The sequence below is a fragment of the Chelonoidis abingdonii genome, chromosome 7 (genome assembly GCF_003597395.2).
Source record: "Chelonoidis abingdonii isolate Lonesome George chromosome 7, CheloAbing_2.0, whole genome shotgun sequence".
Classification (NCBI taxonomy): Eukaryota; Metazoa; Chordata; order Testudines; family Testudinidae; genus Chelonoidis; species Chelonoidis abingdonii.
The window spans coordinates 97,183,510-97,205,890 of NC_133775.1; the positions used below are offsets into that span (position 1 = coordinate 97,183,510).

Genomic DNA, 22,381 nt, shown 5'->3' on the forward strand with positions numbered 1-22,381 from the left:
AACTCATAATTGTGGTGATTTACCCTGGAGGCATCAACTCCCCAGTGAACTGAAGCAGCAGCACTGTGTCTGAGACCTTCAAGCTCTGATGCCTCAGCACAAACACACTCCACTCCCTACCACCCCAGGCCATGCACACAGCCAGGGCCACAGCACACTGTCCAGCAACTGTTCTTTGCTTCCCAGAGTCCACACAGAGCCATGAGGAGCAGAGTGTAAGTTAGAGCAGCCTCAGGGCACTAACTTAACTTTGAGGGCCACATAGGCTGCCCGAGAATACGGTGAGCACAAAGGTGGCTTTAAAGCCACATCTCTTTCTCCCCTCTGCCTCCCATCCCACGGTTCCCAAGTGCAGGAACGGAGTAACTGAGACTCGAGCTCTTACTGTAGAGATTTTGACAAGGAAGAGAGGGACAGTTCTGAACATTACTAACACTGGCTGGAATTTGTTTTTAAAAATGAAAATCAGTAGAGCAGATCACTTTTAAAAAGAGAGAAATAGCCCTCTCCCCTCCCCTTTTTCTCAGACTGCTTTGCTGAACACTGTACAATATGTTGGAAGTTTTGACAGGCCCTTTGTGTTCAGTCTGGGCAGAGATTTTCCATCTGCTCTAAGGTTCCTGGCATTGTGGGTTTTGTTTTTTTTTGTAGTTGTTTTTCTTTCTTTTTTGCGGAGCCCAATTGCCTGGGAGCAATTTCTGCTGTCATACTAGAATATTTTCCATGGGCTTGTATCGCAGCTGCTCTCCTCGAGAGCTTCTCCACTTCCGAGAGAACTTCAACTAAATCTTCATTTGTTAAGCTTTTTTGGCAGCTGCTTCTTGAGTGCATTCATCTTCCTGGCATGCATAACCGTCGGTTTGCTGGTCTAGAAGTGTCCGTTCTGGGCAGAGAATAAGTTTGGGGCCAATACACTGAGCTTTTGGAGAACACAAGAGATTTGAGTAGGCATGATTTACCAGGAACTGAGACATGCACATCTTGTTAGATGAAAGATACTTGTTACTCTCTTCTTCTTAAAAAAAAAAAAAAAGGTAGTTGTTTAGTTGGGGAAAATCCAGTTGAAGTGGTCAGGCATTTCCTTTGACGACTTCGAAGTTGCTGACAGCATTGGAATGTTGCTGGTTTAATGGTGCTGTACATAAAACAAAACTCCTTAGTTAGGATGGGGGATGAAAGCTGGGCAGTAATCTGAGAGATTTTAATCTGATGCTTTAGCAAACAGCCAAAGTTCTAATCATATATTTACTGTCCTCTGTAAGACTAGAAAGGCATGGACAGGTGCAGTAAGTAAACCTTCAGTCCAGTAATTACCTGCAGTAAATTTACATATAAAGAAATTAACTGGTGTGTCTCTCTGCAAATCCATATACTCATGAATTTGGTGGAGATATTTATTGATTCTAAACAAAGCAGTAAATCAAAATACTTCATAAATTATGCACACACAAAAACTGTCATATTCACCAAATAAAGCAGACTTGGGAAGGATTTATGTGGCTTGAATGTCATATATAAAAAGCAGGACATTTATTAAAACAAACCAAAAAAGGAATGCTGTGCCAGCTATTTGTCTGGAGTCCTTCATTTCCTTTGCATTCTGAATAGGGAACCTGTTGAATCTTGACAATGAGCATTACTGTGTTTGAGATCAGTTCAGTTTGAGAAGGAGTTTCTAGCGTTTTAACTTGCAGAGGTGGAAAGGTGAACTTGGTGTATTTAGTGAAACGTTCTTTGTTTCTGTGGAGTTTAGCTAATAGTTGATAACGCAGATTTTATGTTTGACAAAAATAGCCACTGGAACTAAATGTTGTCATAAATTCTTTAGCTATATGACCTCTCCTTCTTAAATTTCTTTTAGAACAACTATTTGCAATCTCTATACCATGCCACGTATTGGCGAACCTGTCTGGCTTACCATGATGTCGGGGATCCCAGAAAAGAACCAGCTGTGCCATCGCTTCATGAAGGAGTTTACTTTCTTAATGGAAAATGCCTCCAAAAATCAGTAAGTTATTTAGTTTAGTTGTTTTGTTTTTCATGCTGTCAGTGTTTAACATAAACAAAGGCTGATGAAATAGCTAGTGGGAACTAAAGGTATGTCTAAGCTGCAAAAGATGACTTGTAAGGTTTGTGCTATGGGGCTAAAAATAGCAGTGTAGATGCTAGGGCTCCAACCCGAGCCTGAATGTCTACACTGCTATTTTTAGCCCAGTATCAGGAGTCCCTCGAGCCCGAGTCAGTTGACCTGGGCTCTGAGACTTGCAGTTGCAGGGTTTTGCTTTTATGTTGTCAATGTACCTGAAAGTCCACAAACATTCTAGTCTGCAAGACAAGAGGAAGAAACATAAAGTCTCTTCTTAAAGACTCCTTTCTCAGAATCTCATCAAATCCCAACTCAAGAATAAGCCTTCAGAAGATAGCTATAGGGATCAGGGCCCATGTGTGTATGAGGGGAGGAGGGAAAACATCCCCATGAATGCATTAATCTACCTTTCAAAACCAGTGAATAGGAGAACCAGAAATTCAGTAAGAGCCACATAGGTGGCAGAATCTGATCACAAATTGTTGTTAGCCTGGCTTCCACAAAAAGCCAGGGCTGAGGACTTGTGCTACATTAGAACCCATCACGGGACCCGAAGGAGTAAAGCATGAAGCAGCTGCTAAGAATTCAGAATAAAAAAGTACTTGGTTAACTCAACTGTGGAATCTTACAGATTCACTCTTTTGTCTTCTCTTCATCCTTTTTCTCCAAGGCATAAATATGGGAGATTAAAAAGTGTTTGGCTTCACTGAAATCCTAAACCAAGCACAAATATGTGAAATCTGAGTGAGAATAGAACTGCAAAGCAGCTCTTAACTCAAAGAAGTGGACAGGAGAAGATCCAGCAGCTGGTCAGTGTTGCTTGGGCGCCCTCAAAGGAAGATGTGACTCTGCTGTTCCTCAGAGCCTTTTTCTTTTGCCTCTGAGTGGTAATTTTGCAATCCTTATCCCCCTGACAGGATAGTCACAATTACCGTGCATTATGGTCCACCTCCTGTAAGTAAGGGATCTCTTGCAGCAGTATGAGTGCCAGCAGACGTCAGTGGAACGTGAAAACCCTGATGATTTGTAGAGGGAATTTAAAATGTTTTTCCCAAAATAAGTTCCAACAGGGATGGAAGCATTTGGCCAAAATCAAACTCTTCAGCCCACAGTCATTCTGAACTGTACACACGAAGAAATATTTTCTAGTGTGGTTTTGTTTGATTTTTGTTTTAAACGGGGCAGGATGGTGTTGTCCTTTTAAATGCTCCAGTGAGGGTATTAGCAGCATCGAAGTCTGCGGGCCTGATTCTTCACTCTGTCTTACTAGGTTTACACTGACTTAACTCCATTATTTTCAATAGAAATGCTTCTAATACATGTTGGTGTGAAAGGAGAATCAAACCCAACACCTGTAGGTTTCTAGTTTAGTTCCAAATTTCCATTCATTTATTCCACCTTAGTCTCTCCAGCCAGCAATCAAGAGGGAGAGGACTAAAGCCTTTAGGTTTTTAACATCTTCAGAACTGTATTTAAATAGACTTTGTTCTACTCAGGCCAGAGGGATTTAGGGGTGTTTTGGAGTGGTTTTTTTTTTTTTTTTTGGCAGAGGTATCTGAAATTGTCGTCAGGCCAACCATCACTACCTGTTGGTCTGAAGAGGAATCTTGGAGTGCCAGGTCCTTGGTCACCTCTCTGCAAATATCTGTAGAAGAAGTTAAGTTCTTAACCCTTTCTTCAGCTCACTGGCCTCCTGCAGCTCCTTTGGTTAGCATTGCTGGGGGGAAGAATGTGTGGAAAAATAATGTCCAAACAAAAATGCCACTAAAACTCAGAAGCCCTATGAGGTGCTGCTTCTACTTTAAGATTTGCCAACAGTTGACTGCCTAACAGGTGACTGCAGGAAAACTGTGATGTTTTGCAGGTCAGAACCTCCCCAGATCCGTCATATTTGTCTTTCCCCATATATACTTTCTCTCTCCCCAACAAATGGGACTTTTTAAATGTTAAATATCCACTCAGTGTACAGTTCTCAACATAAGAAATTACTTTCAGTTCAGTTCAGCAGTGGGAATCTATGCAGAATACTGCCTACAGAAAATAATTCAAACAAAATTAGTTTACCTTTTCATAATGCTTTAATAGATCAAGGGGTTCTGCTCCACTGAACTCAGTTTAACCTTACTGAGCCACCAGGAATATGGGATAGGGATAGAGTCTATAACCTACTAACACTTCAAATTTCCCATCTGGTTGGATTAGCTGTAGATGCATCAGTGTTGTTTATTTGGAGTGCCATAAGCATACAAAGCACTTCAAACACTTGCAAGATACAAGTCTCTCTCTGTCCTGAATGACTCACAGTTTACCTTTAATATCTCTGCAAAACAAAGGCCTATGGAAAACGCAATTTGGTTGAAATACAAATGGACAAAAACAAAGAAAATGCTTGGAAGGAGGGAAGCACGTAATTTTGTCTTCCCATACTTAGACACAACAAGATGACACCTTGATGACTTTTTAAATACTTTAATGTAGTGTTTATGCATAAATGCAAATTTAAAATTAGGTTATCCTTTGAAGTAAGTTGCTTTGTAGGTTATTCTGTCATGCCTTTATAGAGTAAAAGCATACAATAATAAATTCGAATCTGCTGTAGTAAAAGTCCTATTTCAGATGAAGAATTGTTTGATCTCATGTTTCAAAAGGATTATCTGAAGTCTTCCCAGTGATCGTTATTCAATTTATATTTGAATGTGAAGTTGGTATCCGTTCACTATCAATAACCATGTTATATCATTACATTAAATCTAGTAGTTCTGTTTTTCAAAAAGCTTTTTCACCCAACTTTTTAACTTGGCAATTGAAAACTGGTTTGCCTGTTAGAGATGCACCTTTCCCGCTGATAGTCATAGAGCTATGTGTTGTTGCCGCAGAACTTGGAGCATTTTTTGAAAGCAAGTGACTGTATCAGTTTGAAATTGCATAACTGTTATGCACAAAGCACAGAGACTCTCTGTTTTCAGGGTTTGATAGTAACTATAAAGGATCCGTCTTTGCTGAGATGTTCTTTTTCGTAGAGTCACAGATTTTAAGACCAAAAAGGATTATTTCTTTAGATGATATTCTCATCTGACTTCCTGTATAACACACGCTGTAGAATTTCATCCAATTTATTCCTGTAATAAAGCCCAATAACTTGTGTTTTGAGAAGATTTTTTTCATTCTTAAGAACTACTGGACAGTGAAAGATTTACTAAAGTGAAATGACAAAGTAATTAAAACCCACCCTTTACTTTTAGGTGCAAATTCTATAATATATTTAGTGTTTTCTAATAATAACTGGACTTACAATTTGTTCTGTTGGCAATATGGTACTCTGTGTACTATTAGGAAATATATTCACCAGATTTTTTGGTTTCACAAGAGATTTTTAGCACAATCTATGGCTACAATAAACAGCTTGCTATGCATGGAATCATTGATGAATAGAAGTCTCATAATATTGCTAAAGTGAGGAATTAAGATGCCCATAATATGGAAATGTTTTACAGTTTTAATTGTATATCCCTTCCAAGAAATGCCTCTCACCTTGGAGCAGTACATTTTCTTTTCCAGCCTGATGCATAAAGAAATCCAAGCAGGCCGAGTGGTCTTTACTGTCTCTGTGTTCTTATTAGGAAGCTAGCATTCCTGCATTTTGTAGATTGTAGAATTGCTGTTGCTTTAATGCTATGAATACCTGATTGGGAAAAAGTGACACTGAGTGTTTCATTTTCAGATTTTTACCAGCCCTTCTGACTGCAATTCTGACTAACCACCTGGCCTGGGTCCCGACAGTCATGCCAAATGGACAGCCACCTATAAAAATCTTCCTGGAAAAGCACTCCTCCCAGAGTGTGGACATGTTGGCCAAGACTCATCCATACAACCCACTGTGGGCACAACTAGGTATGTCTTAAACCTCACCAAACTATCCATTAGAGCACCACATAAATGTGTATGAATACAGTGACTTCTGCTGCCCAATCCCATTGATCATTTACAAGTAAAAACCTGTGCCCTCAGACCAAGATGCAGCTCTATACATCAAGCTTAAGAGAGACACTGCATTTATTATGTAATTACTGTAAGCACTGCCATTAATAAAGCTGCAGCAGAAAAATACGAAGTCCCTTTTAAGTTATGCAGGGAAGGTCTTAAAGTGCCTTGATGGTGATGGGCAATTTTGGTCCCCCTGTGGATCTCTTTAGCGAAACTGTATTTTCTAGCTGCTGGGATGCTGTCCTTGACAAATCAAGTTGGGGGGTGGGGGGGTGTTGGCAGGAACCAGGAAAATTACTTACTTAAAAACTTAATAACAAGATTAATTTTAATAAGAAACAGTTGTGTTGTCAATTAAAGGGACCATGAATGGTAAGGTGCAGTGAATGATTAATGCAAAATACCATAGGTAATGCTCTGGCTAAGGACCCATTCCAAAGCCCATTAAAACCAATGGAAAGCCTTCAATAGAGCAGACCCTGTGTGTGGTTATTCATGTCACTATCTTATGGCTGGCAACAGAGGAAGATTTAAGACTCCTACAATTCGGTCATATTGCCCCCCTCCAGCAGAAGGTCCCATGGAAGTGGGTTGGTCAGGGGAAAGGAAGACTTGGGTTCCCCTCATAGAATTTCTCCCACTATGGTAAAGGAAGGGGTGGCCTGCGAGAGGAATCCGCTGGAAGCCAGAGCCGTTATTCAGGAGGTGCTGTGCCTTTGCAATGCCCTCTGGCTCCCTGTGAGTCTTCTCCGCCTCCTAGCACCTCTAAAACAGCCAAGCCCTCACTCGCTTGCACAAACAAAACAACCAGAGCAGCTCTGATAGCCCAGCAGAACTCCTCCCCCATTCAAAATATTGCAGAGAGCTGGGTGGGAGGGATGAGAAGGCTGCGGGGTAGAGCTGCAGCTGTGCAGTGTTTCTCACAGTCACCTTGTGCACTGATTCATGGCACAGGTTTATTTTTCCCTCAGCTCGCTCTCCGGTAGGTGGGAGTGGGGTTTCCTCCGAGGGATGTGGCTCTTTACAGTAGTATCAGGAGCAATCTCATCCCCTCCGGCAGGTGCTGCTGATCCAGCTTCTGCGTCTGTCTCCACCCACTGCCTTGGGACTACTGCCTGAGCAGGGGGTGGGGCTACTACCTGTGAAAAGAAAGAGAAAAAGAGAGGATCAGTCTGGGGCCCCTTTTGCCCCCAGAATGACCATAAAGAGGAAATAAACCATCCCTGGCCATTTACTCTCCTTGATCCTCACTTTCATAACAGGTGACAACCGTGAGCAGAGCTGCACTGTAAACACGGTTGAATGAATTTAGTGCTCATTGAAGGTGCTTGATAGAGAGCCCTGGAGAGCAAAGTCCTCTGTATCCACAGAACAGGTCCAGCACAGGCTGTGGCAGCACAAGTTTCCCGCTACTGCCCTGCCAGTGACCCCAGACCTTGATCTGGAGGAGTCTCTTGTAGAAGTAAAAGTTTAGCTCAGTTTCCGTGATCACTGAATTTTTGGCTTCTCTACTGAGCTTGCCTGTTGGCTTTTGTGTTGTAAACACCTGCTCAGTAGGAACTGAAGTGAGAGTGTGAGACTCATCTGATCATCATCCACAGACCACTGAAGTGTTAGCAGAGGTTAAATTTCAGTGGCTGTAAATCTGGGCCAGACTTGAACTGGTGACAGAGGTGAAAGGTTACCTTGCTTATGGACTGTAATGGTGAGACAGACGTAGTAACCCCTTTCTGGTGTATAGTTTCACGGTTGCTGTTAAGGCTGTTGCCCATGGAAGGGTCCCTCTAAAAATAATTACCCCTTGAAAAGAAAACACACGTCCTTCCCTCTGAACTCAATAGGGCAGCTCATATGTTCCTCTGATCAGTGCGTCATCTTCTGTATGAGTCAAACAGCACTATTACAATTCTCTGTATTCAACAGAGATACGCCTGGCAGAATTTGTCGTTCTTTGTAATTTTTTGTAATTTTGGCAACTAATATCAATTTTCGTTTTAAGTATGTTTTTAACCATTTTAATTTTCATAGTTGTGAGAAATTAAGGGGGGTAATATTGGGGTTCGGATTAGGGCAGTGCTGACAGTGCGGTGGCAGAGGGTTCCCAGAACTGATGTCTGGGCTGCAGGGGACTCCCTGTGTAGCAGAGGGGCACAAGGCACCTGGCACAAGGTGCGAGGAAGGCGGTCCTAGTCCAGGGGAGCAGAGATCCTTGACCAGGGCCCCAAGGAGGAGCTCCTGGCCAAGGGAGAGGCCACCCTATGGCTGAACGGCTCCTGCTTAGGAGTGGCCTCTGGGCTCCAGAATGTGAAAGTGCAGGGCCATGACAGCAGGGCCAGTGACACTAGATCCGTGTGGGTGCTAGGTGTGGGGGAGGCTGCGCTCGCCAACTCTTCGTGATTTTTTCATCAATTTCTGCCATGTGAAATCCATGTCTATCAATGACTAACAATTTAAAGTCAATCCTGTCAAGCATAAATACAGAGACACCCAAGCTGATTGAGGCAACATTGACACTAAAAACTTTTTTGCTAGTGTAAAAATATTGATTAGGAGTGTGTGGTTTGGTTTGGTTTTTGTTGGGCAACATTTCTATACCAGCTAAAGCAGTAGTGTGGACACAATTGTACCAGCAAAAGCACTTTTTTGCCAGTATAAGCTGTGTCTGCACTAGGGAGGTTCACTGGTCTAGTTCTACCCACAAATCTCATCTATTGTTGATCTGGCTTAGAAAACTAGTATCTGTATAGTAACAGCGTGAGTCGTTTAAAGCTGCAAAATATTTATGCTTGCTTTGTTTTCTGTTGTAGGAGACTTGTATGGGGCTATTGGATCACCTGTGAGATTAGCAAAAACAGTGGTGGTTGGTAAGAGACAAGATCTAGTCCAGAGATTGCTTTATTTCCTCACTTACTTCATAAGATGCTCTGAGCTACAAGAGACTCATCTTCTAGAAAATGGAGAGGATGAAGCCATAGTAATGCCGGGAACAGTTATTACTACTACGCTGGAGAAAGGAGAAGTAGAGGAATCTGAATATGTGCTCATAACAATCCACAGGAACAGAAGCAATTTGCTATCTAGTGAGTCTGAAGAAATGAGAACTCCTAACTGTAGCTGTAAATATTGTAAGTGTCCACTTCTTCTTGGGCAAAATACAGAAGGTGTTTCACATCAAGAGAGAGAATATGCCCCAAATGCCTCTAAGGTGGAGCAGGAGACTTCTTCAGATGAGAGCAGGACAACTTCTGCTGCTGACTGCCAAGAAAATGCTGCTGACATTAAGCAGTGCAAGGATAAATTGATACCTTGTCTGGACACCAAACTGGAGACAGTAATATGCACAGGGTCAGCGTCAGTGGACAAATGTGCAATGGCAGATTTGGGATTAGAGCCAACAGCAGGAACGTGGAAGACTGAGGAGTCACTGGAGTCTGGTAACCAGGCCAGCAGAGTAACAAGATCAACAGGTATAGCAGTGGAAAAGAAGCCTCCGGATAAGCTCTTGTCTGATGCATTTCCTTGTAGTACCGCTGAGGCTCAGACAAAGGTGACTTTCCTGATTGGAGATTCCATGTCTCCTGATTCAGATATTGACCTCAGAAGTCAAGCAGTTGTGGAACAAATTGCTAGGCATCACAACCAAGCAGCAACAGAGGAAGGAGCGAGTGCTGCTCAGAACTGTGAAGCAAAACAAACTGTTGAGGACCAAAATAGAGACTGTGGGACAGCTGAACCATTCCCTCGAGTTGCCAGCGAGCATCAGAATTGGAATCCGAATCCCTACAATGCAGAGAGCATGAGTCTGTTTGATGAGTATTTTACGGATGATGGTTTGATTGAAACCAGGACTATTGATGATATTCCAGTGCAAGCAGCTATAGAGGTTCTAGATCATGGCAGTAGTTTAGAACTTTCTAAAAAATTAGGTACAACGAACAGCAAACTACCCAGTGAATTTTGTAAATTTATGGAATCTGTTCGCCAGGAGACATGCAAAAACTGTTTTGCTGAGCAGGACCAAAGAGACAGAATCTCTATTTGTGTCCCCCATGGGGATAAAGAGAATTCAGAGAAAAATGTTGCCCCAGGATCTGATTGGGACATTCCAAGAAATGAGAGCTCAGATAGTGCTCTTGGTGACAGTGAAAGTGAAGATACAGGTCATGATCTAACTAGACAAAACAGTAACTACTACGTAGGAGAGCACGAAGATTGGACAGAAGAAGATGAGATCCCTTTTCCTGGGTAAGTATTTTGAACCATAACAGACACCATGGCAAATATAATCTCTTCTCCTCATTCCCCCCAACACATGACTTGAGGTACTGTAGCCTATTTTTGCATCAATGCTTGGACAGATTCTCTTGGGCTTGGTGATTGTAAAATGAATTTAAAGAGAGTGGTGATCTGGATATTAACAGTATTAATTATGCATTGCAACCCTGGCTCATATCTTGTTCCTCTACCATATTTTATGCACAGGGCTGAATACTTTAAACTGTCTTTGAACTGAAAGTTGCTTTTTAAAATGTAATTGAACAGCTCATCACATTTAGAGGAGAGATGATTGGAACTAAAATGTCACACTTGCTCAAGCTGAAATGAGTAGAAATCAGTGCTAGTTATAGTATATGTCCATGATATACCTTTCTTGCAGGTCAAAATTAGTTGAAGTGAACTCTATCCAGCCCAGTATTGCCAATTTTGGAAGGTCCTTGCTAGGTGGCTACTGTTCATCTTACGTACCTGACTTTGTTTTACAAGGAGTAGGAAATGATGAAAAACTGAGACACTGTTTGGTGTCGGATTTGTCGCATGCGGTGCAGGTAATTAAACTATATCCAATGAAATGTATCTTTCAGCATAAAAAGAGGCAAATATTTCTGAACTGGCAAACCTGCTGGAACTGGAAATATTTATTGTCACAGCTCCATTCTAGTTTCCATAGTCCCATTTCACTAGTTTGTTCTCAATGCTCTCATTTATCAGTTAGTACTCCCAAGTAACATGGTTATATTTATCTGCTCCAGATTGGCACTTTAAGGTCCTGTTGAAGCCAGTGAAGAAGGATCATGCCCTAGGAGAAGAGAGACATCCATGTTGAATATTAGAGAAATCATGAAGTCTCTCTTCTTTTAGGTGCTGCAGCAACCCCATTGATAGATAGTGATTATGAGGTATGGAGTCTGAACTGCTTCCCCATTCATGTCTCCCCAACAAACTGCTGGTGTCCCGAATGTGTGCAGAGCAGAACTTACAGTGGTGAAATTAACATTCAGTCCTCAGAAATACTGGGATCTCCCGGTACTGTTATTTCTTTTTCACAGAAAGTAATGATCCAACGGTGCTGGCTGTGTGGGGAAAAGAGAGGCAAACACCCCACCCCGAGCCACATGGGAAGCAGGACTCTCTGCACTCTGATCTCCCTTTCTCTTCCTACTCTTTCCTATACAATGGGGACTCTGTGGAACTGTTTCTTCCCCAACAGAGTCCTATCCGCATAATTCAGGATCTGTTCTAGGGGAGAGGCTGGAAACTGGTCGGGTTGGACGGAGGAGTGTATGGGGTGGAAGTGCATCATTTCCTACATTTGCCATTGAAGGACATGATCTTGCTTCCCTGTAAGCCAATAGCTTAATTCAGTGGGAGCAGGATCAGTCCCTAGCAAAGATAAAAGAACACTTCTTCTGTGAACAGTAAACAGGGCCTCTGGCAAGATCCCTTCTGTCACAGAGCCCCAGTAATAGCACCATTTTATGTGCAGCAGGTTTGGCTACCCGTATGTGTGGCCATTTCCATAGTTTTCTTCCCCTTCCCTGCACATAGCCCTATCAGGTGCTTATCAGCCACTGAGTTGCCCTGCTCACCTGGATGGATTTCACCCATTTATAAATAAAGCCCAGCTGAACTTTGAGAAACGAGTTCAGTATCTCAGAATGAACACTGGCATGAAACCAATGCTTCATTCTTACATCCCACAAAATAAAGACAGGTTTTTTTAATTTTCCCCTAACAAACTTCAGCTGAATCGATAACATCAAGCACTGGCAGGATATATAAAATATTAGACAAGATTTTACACACTGGCTTTCAAAGAAAATCATACTGTACCTTAGCACCACATATGGTGGTGCTCTGGGTAAAGGGATGTTTTCTCAAGCAGTGAAGCCAAAAATCTAATGGGAAAAGGGCCAACAGAGTTCTAAATATTTCTTTTTAAAAAAAAATCCATTGCAGAGAAATATTTTGTAAAGGCGCTGTTTGAAGGCACTAGAAGAGTTGTGTGTGGATGTCGTTGTTTGCTCCCTCTGCTGGTTCTGCAGCAACAGTTAACAAACCTTATTCCCAGAACTGTTGCTGACATTAAGAAAAACTCGACTAGTAAAAGGAGTAAAACTGACCAGACTATTTAAAGTGTCCAAACTGTGTGAAATACAAAAAATAAATAACAGCAGACATGGTGATTTTTTTTTAAAATATGATTTTAACCTACCTTCATTTAACTTCAGCTCCATTCAAACAGGACACATCAATATTTATTGAATGCCCAAGGGGAAAATTTGTAGGCCCTGAAACATATTCATTCTTGGAAGAAGGTATTTGATACAATAAAGGATAATAAAAAGAAAACTACTTTTAAATGGATACAATCCTACATTTTCTAAACTGTGGTAGCTTTTCTGTTATAAAGATCCATTTTTAAGGGATTGCAGTGTATGTAAAAATGCCGTCACTATTCAGGAAGAAATTATTTTTGGAAAAATTGAGTTGTCTTTTATTACTCTCAGACTTAAACTATTGTTTTTCTGTCTTTTTTATTTTTAAAGCATCCTGTTTTGGATGAACCAATTGCAGAGGCTGTTTGCATTATCGCAGACACGGATAAGTGGACAGTACAAGTGGCCAGTAGCCAGAGGCGAATGATTGATAATAAACTAGGAAAAGAGGTGTTAGTCTCTAGCCTTGTCTCCAACCTGCTTCATTCCACTCTTCAGCTTTACAAGCATAATTTATCTCCAAATTTTGTAAGTATGGGTGAGATCTAAAGGGCTGAATATGTTTTGAGAATATCATTTAAATTAGCGTGTTAACGAAGATGCTGTAAGTTGATATTTCTCATACTTCTGCGTAGCTGCAGTTGATCATATTGTGCATTATCTAACTTCCAGTTGTGCCCATTTGAGATATTCAGTTAAACTTTGTTCTGTAATGAAGATAGCTGTCTTTTGTCCTGATCTGATATGCAACCAACATTTCCACTGAAATAGGTGAGAGTCCTGCTAGAGTAGGGCAGTAAGATCTATCCTTTACGTAAAAAATACTTTTCAGAACAGAAATCTAAACAAAAATTTGCATCATTCTAGCTGTGTGTCTTCCCCTGCTATTGTCAGGTGCTTTCAAATAATTATTTACCTTGATATGGGCCACTATAGAAAATAGAATTATGGGGACTGTGCTGTTCCCCTTTGGAATTTGGCTAGTACAGGGACTGCAAGGTGTTTTGTTTCTGATATGATTGTTTTCATGTGCTCCTAGTGTGTTATGCACCTGGAAGATCGTCTGCAAGAGCTGTATTTCAAAAGCAAGATGCTGTCTGAATACCTCAAGGGCCAGATGCGAGTTCATGTCAAGGAGTTGGGCGTGGTATTGGGGTATGATCACAACATTGATCAATACAATTTCCACCTGTGTTTCCCCCACCATAAATCCTCTTCACACCTACTAGTAGGGTTGTCACTGCCACAGGGTCTGCGCTAGTGGATCCCTGTGCAGGATCAAGATCCTTAGTTTGACATGAATTTCCCATTCTGGGGCTGTCTCCTTATCTTCTAAGATCCCTCTCCATTTCCCCTGCTCTGGACTCACCACTCCAGAGTTCATTAGAACCATTTTTTAGGTGGCCACTCTCTGTTGAATAACACAAGGCACTTGATACCTCCAGGGGGACATTCCTCACATGGCAGAGGGCACAGGAAACACTTTGTATCGTGTACGCCACATAGCACCTCTCCGTGGGAATGGGACACAAGCAGAGAGGCCATTTAACAGAATCTAGGAAGGCGGTCTCCACACCAGCTCTAAATACTCCATTATGCAGATGGGTATTGATTGAACGGTGTGTGTGTCCGTCCGTCCATCCATCCGTCCACAGGCTGAAGTAGTATCTGCAAAGGGACGAGCTGCTGCACAGTACCATGGCTTGCCTGTGAATGGGGAATGAATGAATTCCACTCCCTCCTTTGCTCCTATCTTGTGCTGAGTTCCTCACATAAAGCTCCTTTACTCAGGCCATGTGTGCGCAGCGGGTAGGATGAATTCCCCCCAGTGTATTCCCTTGCCAGCACGGTTAGCTCAGTGACCAAGAGAGCAGGCAGGAATGGAACCCAAGTTTCCTGCATGACAAAGAAGATCTGTCAGCGAGTCACCAGGCAGATCAGGAATTAATTTTGATGTCCATTTAAAAATGAACTGATTGTTCCTGTTTGTAATAACAAATAGCGATGTTGCCTTGACTTCAGAAATGCACGTTTTAGTTTTATATTAAGAATGACTTACAGTTTAAAGCTTTATTAATAAAATAGAGAGCTTCTCTCCTTGAATAGTCCAACTACAAAAACCTTAGCTTGGCATGGATAATCTAGCAGTTAATGCACATGTACATTTTGGGTTAGATTTAGTGTTTCTCTTCTTCCTTTTAGGATTGAATCCAGCGACCTCCCTTTACTGGCAGCTGTAGCAAGCACTCACTCTCCATATGTTGCCCAGATACTACTTTAAAATGCTGGAGGGCATAGAGATTAACACTTTTTTTTCCCTGGAATTGAAACAGAAGACAAGGAGACAGACATGAAACACACTTGTCCTGGTTCCTTTTTGCTGGAGGCAATTGAACTGAACAGCTTGCTGCGCTGACTGGGTCTCAGTCATTGACTGCATATTATATAAACAGTTGGAGAGTTCTTTTTTTTCTCCCCCCTCTCTCCTATTTGGCCATTCATAAAAGAATTTAAATTATAATAGTAATTGAAAAGCCTGAGTTTGAGGTTACTGAAGAAAACCCAAGATTTTAGAAAAAGCTGAAGAACTGCAAATGGTTTGGGCAGTTTCTGCACGGAGGCTAATTATGTACAATGAAAAACAGGGAATGCAAGGAAGAACTGCTTTGTAATAATGTACAGTGGTTTTGCTGATTGTAAACGTTAACAGGAGAAGAAAGTAGCTGTCTTGAGACTGGATTATACCTGTTAGGAGTGTGTTAAGATCTTTAACTCTCAAACTGCAATGATTTGTAACAACTCCTACTTTTTCACTAAATAGTCAAATTGTGGATATTTCTCAAAGGAAGAATGATTTTTTTAAGCAGCTTACTAATGACACTCAGCTAAAAATGTATTTGTACTCTTTTTTCAAGGAGGGAGTAGCCAACAAACAAACTGGCAAATGTGACTCTGTTTCCCTTTCTTGGCTTGGTGTTGTAACAGGTATTCAAAGGCTATAATGTGTAAATGTTGCTTTATAGTGATACTTTTGTTTCATGACTTACGAAAAATAGAAGAAATGCAATTTTGAAACAAAACAAAGAAATGCTGAAGAGAATGTTGATTGAAATTTCCCTGTGGTATCCCAAAAAATGCCATGACTATTACCTCTAATATTTTTACGGCCTATAATATTCTGGCAATATATTGTTTTTACAGCAGTCAGTCAGTGAGTGAAATAATGAGCTAGAAATAATTGTACCAAAGCACTGGGGGAGAAAAAATAGACTATAACCTTAATTGCTCAGGTAACTAATTGCTATATTTTTTAAAAAAAAGTTCTCCGAACGTGGATGCCTGATTATGCCATTGCATAGAAATATCAAAATTATTTTTAGACAGAATATCCCAATGATGCAAGTTCTTGCAATCCCTTTTCTACTGACTTGAGCAGCTACCAGCAGGAAATGCTGTTTAGTCCATTCTCAGCATTTCTCCTTTATTCACTCATCATTGTTTTGCCATCACATATACAGCACAGTAGTTGTAAAAATAGCTGATGTGGAACCAATCTGCTGTAAGTAATGTAAATGTACAGTAGGTGGGTGATGATGTTTCAAAAGGCTCTACTACCTCAGTTTAACTGGATACTGCATTATATGCTTCTCTTTGCTTTCTTGTCCTAGCAGCCAATTCATGTAGCTAATTACAGTTATTGTTTTCACTGATCATCCTCAGTATACTGGAGTTCACAGACGATCCATAATAAAAGTGAAAGGTACTGGTTCACTAAACTGTATTTACCATTCTATAATAGCTCATTCTTTCTATAAGCCTTTTTTCAATCATGTAACATGCTCTCTCTTGTGGTTTGCAGATGTTGTTTTAAAAACAAAACAATTTCCCCCACCTCTCACTCAAACTTGAAAACAATAGGTGAAATCCCAGCCCGGCTGACATCAATATCAAAACTCTACTGACTTCAACAGGGCAAAGATTTCACCCAGTGTGTTTTGGTAGTACTCATATAAAAAATCATAACTTTAATCTTAGGACCCCATTCCTACAAGGATCCGTATGGACAGAGTTGCACCTGCACCGTTATCCTTGTAGGATTGGGATCTAACTTGGTAAGTAAGCCAAACTTTAATATGGGCAGTGTGTCCTGAAACTCTGTCTGCATACAAAATCTAATCTGACTGCTGCAGGGAAGACTTTAATACATAGTTTAAAGATGTAATTTGTCACTTTGCTTATTGTTTAAATGTCCTCTTTTAAGCCCATGATTATATTACATCTGGGTTTTGGAATGAACACAACAAGGGCCTGATTCTACAAACATACATCAGTAATGTAGGATTGCGTTCTAAAATACGAATTTTAAACTATTTTTGCTAGAATACAGTATGTAGCCAATAATTACAATTCTGAACATTGTACATATTTTTCAGTTGATATAACCTGATCGCAGTAGTGCAACAAGACTCAGTACAGCAATGTGCCTGATCCATCAAAGCACTTAAAGCACGTGCTTAACTTTAAGCACGTGCTAGTCCCATTAAACACAAGTAGTCTAGTCTCACCTGGAGTCAATGGTACTAGCACATGTTTAAAATTAAGTTCATGCTTAAGTGCTTTGATGGATCAGCACCATGCTCAGCACCTTGTAGGATTGAGCCCCTAATTAGTTTCTTACAAGAAAATACTATGTTCTCTTCTGTTTACTCATCACTAAGAAAACTCTGGACATTATTTTGAAATTGGGGTTGACTCTAAGAAACACATGGCCTCTGCCAACATGAAATGAATTACTTGAGAGAGGAAAAAATTATCATTAAGACGAATCATTTTCCGCTTTCTTCTGCCTAACCCAGCTCCCTTAGACCGTTTTAATGCAATCATTTGTTCAGTTAGTCCTAGACAAAGTGGCCACTCTGCCACCACTGTGGTTATCAGGTCACCGGTGCTAGCTCCCCATGTGAGACAAATATCTGAGGTTTAGGTCTAAAATGTATGGACACTTTTCCTAACCATATCGCCATTGTGGTAAATATGCAAATTCAACTTTAGCATGATGGGCAGTGTTCCTGTAACTTATCTTTTATGGTACATGAGAAATGTGATACATGCACTTTTTTGGTGAATAATTTTTAAAAAAGGGATCTTTAACAACACTATAGTGTTGACTTTTTAAAATGTATCACCTTTTTTGTGTATAGAAAACTAATCTGTTTGATTTTTTTCTTCAATATTCTCAACCTCTATTAATATGTCTTAATTTTGAGGCTAAAAACATTAAGTATACTAAACATATATATACTAGCAAATTTATTTTGTTGCAGTTGGAAAACACTGGTCTGCTAAAAACAAAATACTAACTAATAATAATAAAAAGAACAGGATTTTACACCTTGCATACATTTTCCCTGTTAGTTATGACAGATGTTTTATGACAATTTTTTTGCTTTCTCTAAATTATTTAGATGGTGGTATGTGTAAAATGCTGGGTAAAATGTACATATTTGTTATCTCTTTTGTTTTTTGTATATATTTCCCAAGATGTGCACTTGTATTATAATAACCATTCCCAATTTTAGGGGAAAATTGTGCAATAAATACAGTATGTCAGTTTACTTGCTGGTGAGACTCTTGTTTGTGTCTTTTTGGTTTTGGTTTTTGTTTTTTTTTTTAACTTGTAGGGGGTGACAATACAAACCATAAAGACCACAGGTTTGAAACTTGGGTGCCTAATATCAGACACCTGAAATCCCTACTTTGGCACCTAATTAAATGTTATGATTATCAGAGGTGTGGAGATCACTTAATTCCATGCCTGACTGAGATTTAGGTGTCTAATGTTATGTATGCAAGTCTGAAAATGTTGACCTCAATATCAGTCCAAAGAGTTGTATTAAGATTATCCCAGAAGAAAGCTGGCCTGATTATTCTTGTTGCAGTGTTGTTGGAGCCATGTTGGTCCTAGGATATCAGAGAGACAAGCTGGGTCAGGTAATATCTTTTGTAGGACCAACTTCTCTGTTCAGCTTCAGGAGACTTTCAACCCCCTTGATTAAGGGGTTCCACTTTTCTCAGATGTACAGGAGATACATTTACTGAGTCAGAGCTCTTGTACATCTGAGAAAAATAGAACCCCACAGCCAAGGAGGTTGAAAGTTTCTGGAAATTGAATAGAGAAGGTGGTCAAATAAAAGATATTCCCTCACCCACCTTGTCTTTTAGATTATGCTTAGCAATCTTAAAAAAAAAAAAAAAAACAACCGATAAATGAAAGACAAGTGCATAGACATGAGGTTTTCAAACACTGGTCCACAGTTCATTTCCAGATTATCTGCAGAGCTGCTTCTTTTACAAGGGTGATGCATGAGTGATTGAATCAAGGGATGGTTCTGCCATCATAGAAAGTGTCAACTGTGCATGCACAATGCCCTTCTATTCCTAGAGCTCACTTCTATGCCTGTGCCTCTTTGGGTTGTTGTGCAGAAGCGAGATCTGTTAATAAGTTTTTCCTTTTTCAGGTTTTGTCTGGGTGTAAATTCAACCATGATCAAATGTGCCACTAAAGCAAAAATGGAAGGGTAGTAAACACACACTAGGACAGCACAGAACTAACCAGGAGAGATTGTACCAGTGAGGGTTCAGGGGCATTCAGTACTAATCAATGCAAAGTCCTACATTCTCCAAGAGGAAATAAACCAGCACAGATAAAAACCAGGGAGGGGGATGTAGCCACAGCCACATTTTTAAATATATTTGCTTCTCCCTCTGGTCTCAACACTCTCCTCATACCTCTTTCATATAACTAAGTCTATTGCTCATGCTAGCTATGGATTTGGGATTAGAAAGGGAGATTGTTCAAGGGAGGATTTCCCTTAAGCAGACCCGAGGCTGAATGGAATTTAAGAACAGCTAACATACACAGTGGAAACACTGTTAAGCAAACTAGTTTATTTTAGAGCAAAAATCATTAAAATAATTTTTGCTAGGATTTTGAATTGTACATGCCACGGCCTATACTGTAAGATGGTATCTATTAGTGTGGGGGGTTGTACATCTTTTGGGAGGAATGAAAACAGCAACAAAACACTCCAGTGTTTTTCAAGTATCACAATAACGTTATGAAAGCTTTCATGACAGCAGGAAAAGAAACTGATTAACTGTTCATACTCCATTCTGAAATTCCATTTCTCCATTTCCTTCTCCTGAGCAGCACAGCAAGGATCAAATGACTTAGTGTTTCATTTTGGTTAGAGCAATGTAAAAGCAATTGAGCAAAGAATCAATGGGCTTTTTAATAATCACAAGTCTTGAGTTTACTGCTTGGCACACAGCTTGTACAGTGTGAGCTCGTCTTGATTCAAGATGCAGGGGCCAATCTCTGGCACAACTGTTAATGGAAGTTGTGATGGGTTTGGTCACAGAGATCCCCTTGGGACTGTCATCTGATGTGCTGAGACTTCCTCTGAGCCCGTTTTCCCTGCCAGCTTGGGACTCCAGAACCCTGCCTTGTTGAGCCAGACACACTAGCCTGCTGCAATACAGATGCAGGTTCTGGTCCATGCCCCCAAAGGTGCAGACTTTAAAAACAGCTCAGCAAGTTACTTGTCTCCAGCACCCAGACACTTAGCTCCCAATGGGATCCAAACCCCAAATAAATCTGTTTTACACTGTATAAAGTTTATACAGGGTAAATTCATAAATTGTTTGCCCTCTATATCACTGATAGCGAGAGATGCACAGCTGTTTGCTCCCCCAGGTATTAATCACTTACTCTGGGTTTATTAATAAAAGTCATTTTATTAAGTATAAAAAGTAGGATTTAAGTGGTTCCAAGTAATAACAGACAGAACAAAGTAAGTCACCAAGCAAAATAAAGCAAAAACACACAAGTCTAAGCCTAATACATTAAGAAACTGATTACAGGTAAAATCTCACCCTCAGGGTATGGCTACACTTGAAGTGTGAGTGTGGTCGCAGTGCCAGCGCTGGGAGAGAGCTCTCCCAGCGCTGCATGTAAACCACATCCTCTACGGCTGTAGCTTGCAGCACTGGGAGCCACGCTCCCAGCACTGCCGCCCTGATTACACTGAGGCTTTACAGCGCTGTATCTTGCAATGCTCAGGGGGGTTGTTTCACACCCCTAGCGCGAAAGTAGCGGTGCTGTAAAGTGCAGTTGTAGCATCCTCAGAGATGTTTCCAGTAAGGTTTCTTTAACAAGCTAGACTCCTTCCTAGCTGGCCAATCTTTCCAGTACCTGTCCATTGTAAGTCTCAGCCAGCTCTCAGGTGGTAATATCTCATGATGGCAGCCTTTTGTCCTGCTCCACCTCTTCTATAGCTTTGGCACAAGGTGGGAATCTTTTGTCTGTACTTATCCCCACCCCTGTCTTCTAAATGGAAAGTACCAGATTTAAGATGGATTTCATTATCACAGTCATGTCACTGCACTAAGACCCTAGGGTAATGGCTACACTTGCAACTGTCACAGCCCGGGGTTACAGCTGTCTTCGCACAGTTGTGTAGGGAAAGTGCTGGCAGTGTGGCAATTGCACCATTTGCAGAGATAGGGTTAGAGGTGAAAGACGGCATTTGGGATACCTCCGAATATCTGGAGCCAATACAGTGCTTTTGGTGCCACGCTGGCGGGAGCAGCACTTGGCATATCAAGCAGTAGCAATCGTATAACCCGGCAGAGCCAGGAGTACAGCCAGCGCTGCAGCCAGGGAGATGCAGCGCTGTATGTGCCTTGCAAGTGTGGACAGTGAGTGAGTTGCAGCGCTGTAAACCCACCACCAGCACTGCAACTCTCCAGTGTAGCCAAGCCCCTAGTCTCCATTCTCCATGGGCTGGCCCACACCTATACAGGAAGGTTTGCAGGTAAATAAACCATTTACAACCAATTGTCCTAGTCAATGGGAGCCATGGAGATTCTAAACCACCACTAATGACCCACACTTTGCATAGTTACAACAGGACCTCAGAGTTCTACTTCATATTTCTAGCTTGAGCTACAAGAATGATACATGCATACAAATAGGAGGGATATATTCAGTAGGTTATAACTTTTGTTATGATACTGTGCAAGAGACTTTTTGCATAAAGCATATTCCAGTTACATCATATTCAAACTCATAAGCGTATTTCCATGAAACATCTAGCATGCAGCATCACAGGAGTTTTTCCTGAGTAAGGACTGCAGTATTAGGTCTGAAGTCAGAGCATAATGAGGTGCTCAGATTTTAGCTAGAGCAGTATGAGTGGTAGTAGAGTTCTTCTACAGTGGATTGGCGCATATGCTTGTGTATTACTCTGGTTTCTCTTCAGATCGTATAAATCTTTTGCCTTATATTCTATGGATTGTCCGACCTGCTCAAATGTTTATCAGGTCCCTGAACTTGTTTGGCCAGTAAAACTGCTCCTCTAGATAAACGACTAGAAAGAAGCCTGTGTTACCACAGCAGATAATCATGAGTTTTTCTCCTGCTACTGCATGTATGAGGTTAGCCAACTGGCCTGGAGTCTGTGTGGCTCTTTGGCAAGAGATCGTTATGCTAGGAGTAAATTCAGTAATGTTCTTAGTGCAGAATTTAGAAAGCACTTATGTTAACAATACCTAACATTTATTTCATTCTTAGCTCTGCATTTATACGTTCTTTGGTTGCAACACTTGCTGTCCGGTATTTTTAAATCTATTTTGACTTCCTTTTTAATAAAGTCCAACATTTCTCTGAACCCAGAAGAGTCATTAGTTAACCCCTTTTCCTAGTCAGTGCTAGGGAAGCAGTGGAAGTGCAACAGCTATGGATCAATACCTT

At 40.9% G+C, this 22,381-nt stretch overlaps 1 protein-coding gene across 1 annotated transcript in view; it reads left to right on the plus strand.

The window, feature by feature from the left end:
* FNIP1 (folliculin interacting protein 1) overlaps positions 1 to 18,182 on the plus strand; it is a 90,525-nt gene extending 72,343 nt beyond the window's left edge. Inside the window, 7 exon segments of the mRNA XM_032769154.2 lie at positions 1,862 to 2,008; positions 5,808 to 5,977; positions 8,878 to 10,315; positions 10,728 to 10,896; positions 12,898 to 13,095; positions 13,607 to 13,722; positions 14,770 to 18,182. Of these exon segments, the coding sequence (XP_032625045.1) occupies positions 1,862 to 2,008; positions 5,808 to 5,977; positions 8,878 to 10,315; positions 10,728 to 10,896; positions 12,898 to 13,095; positions 13,607 to 13,722; positions 14,770 to 14,848 (2,317 nt within the window). The 3' untranslated portion in view covers positions 14,849 to 18,182.
* The last annotated feature ends 4,199 nt before the right edge of the window (positions 18,183 to 22,381 follow it).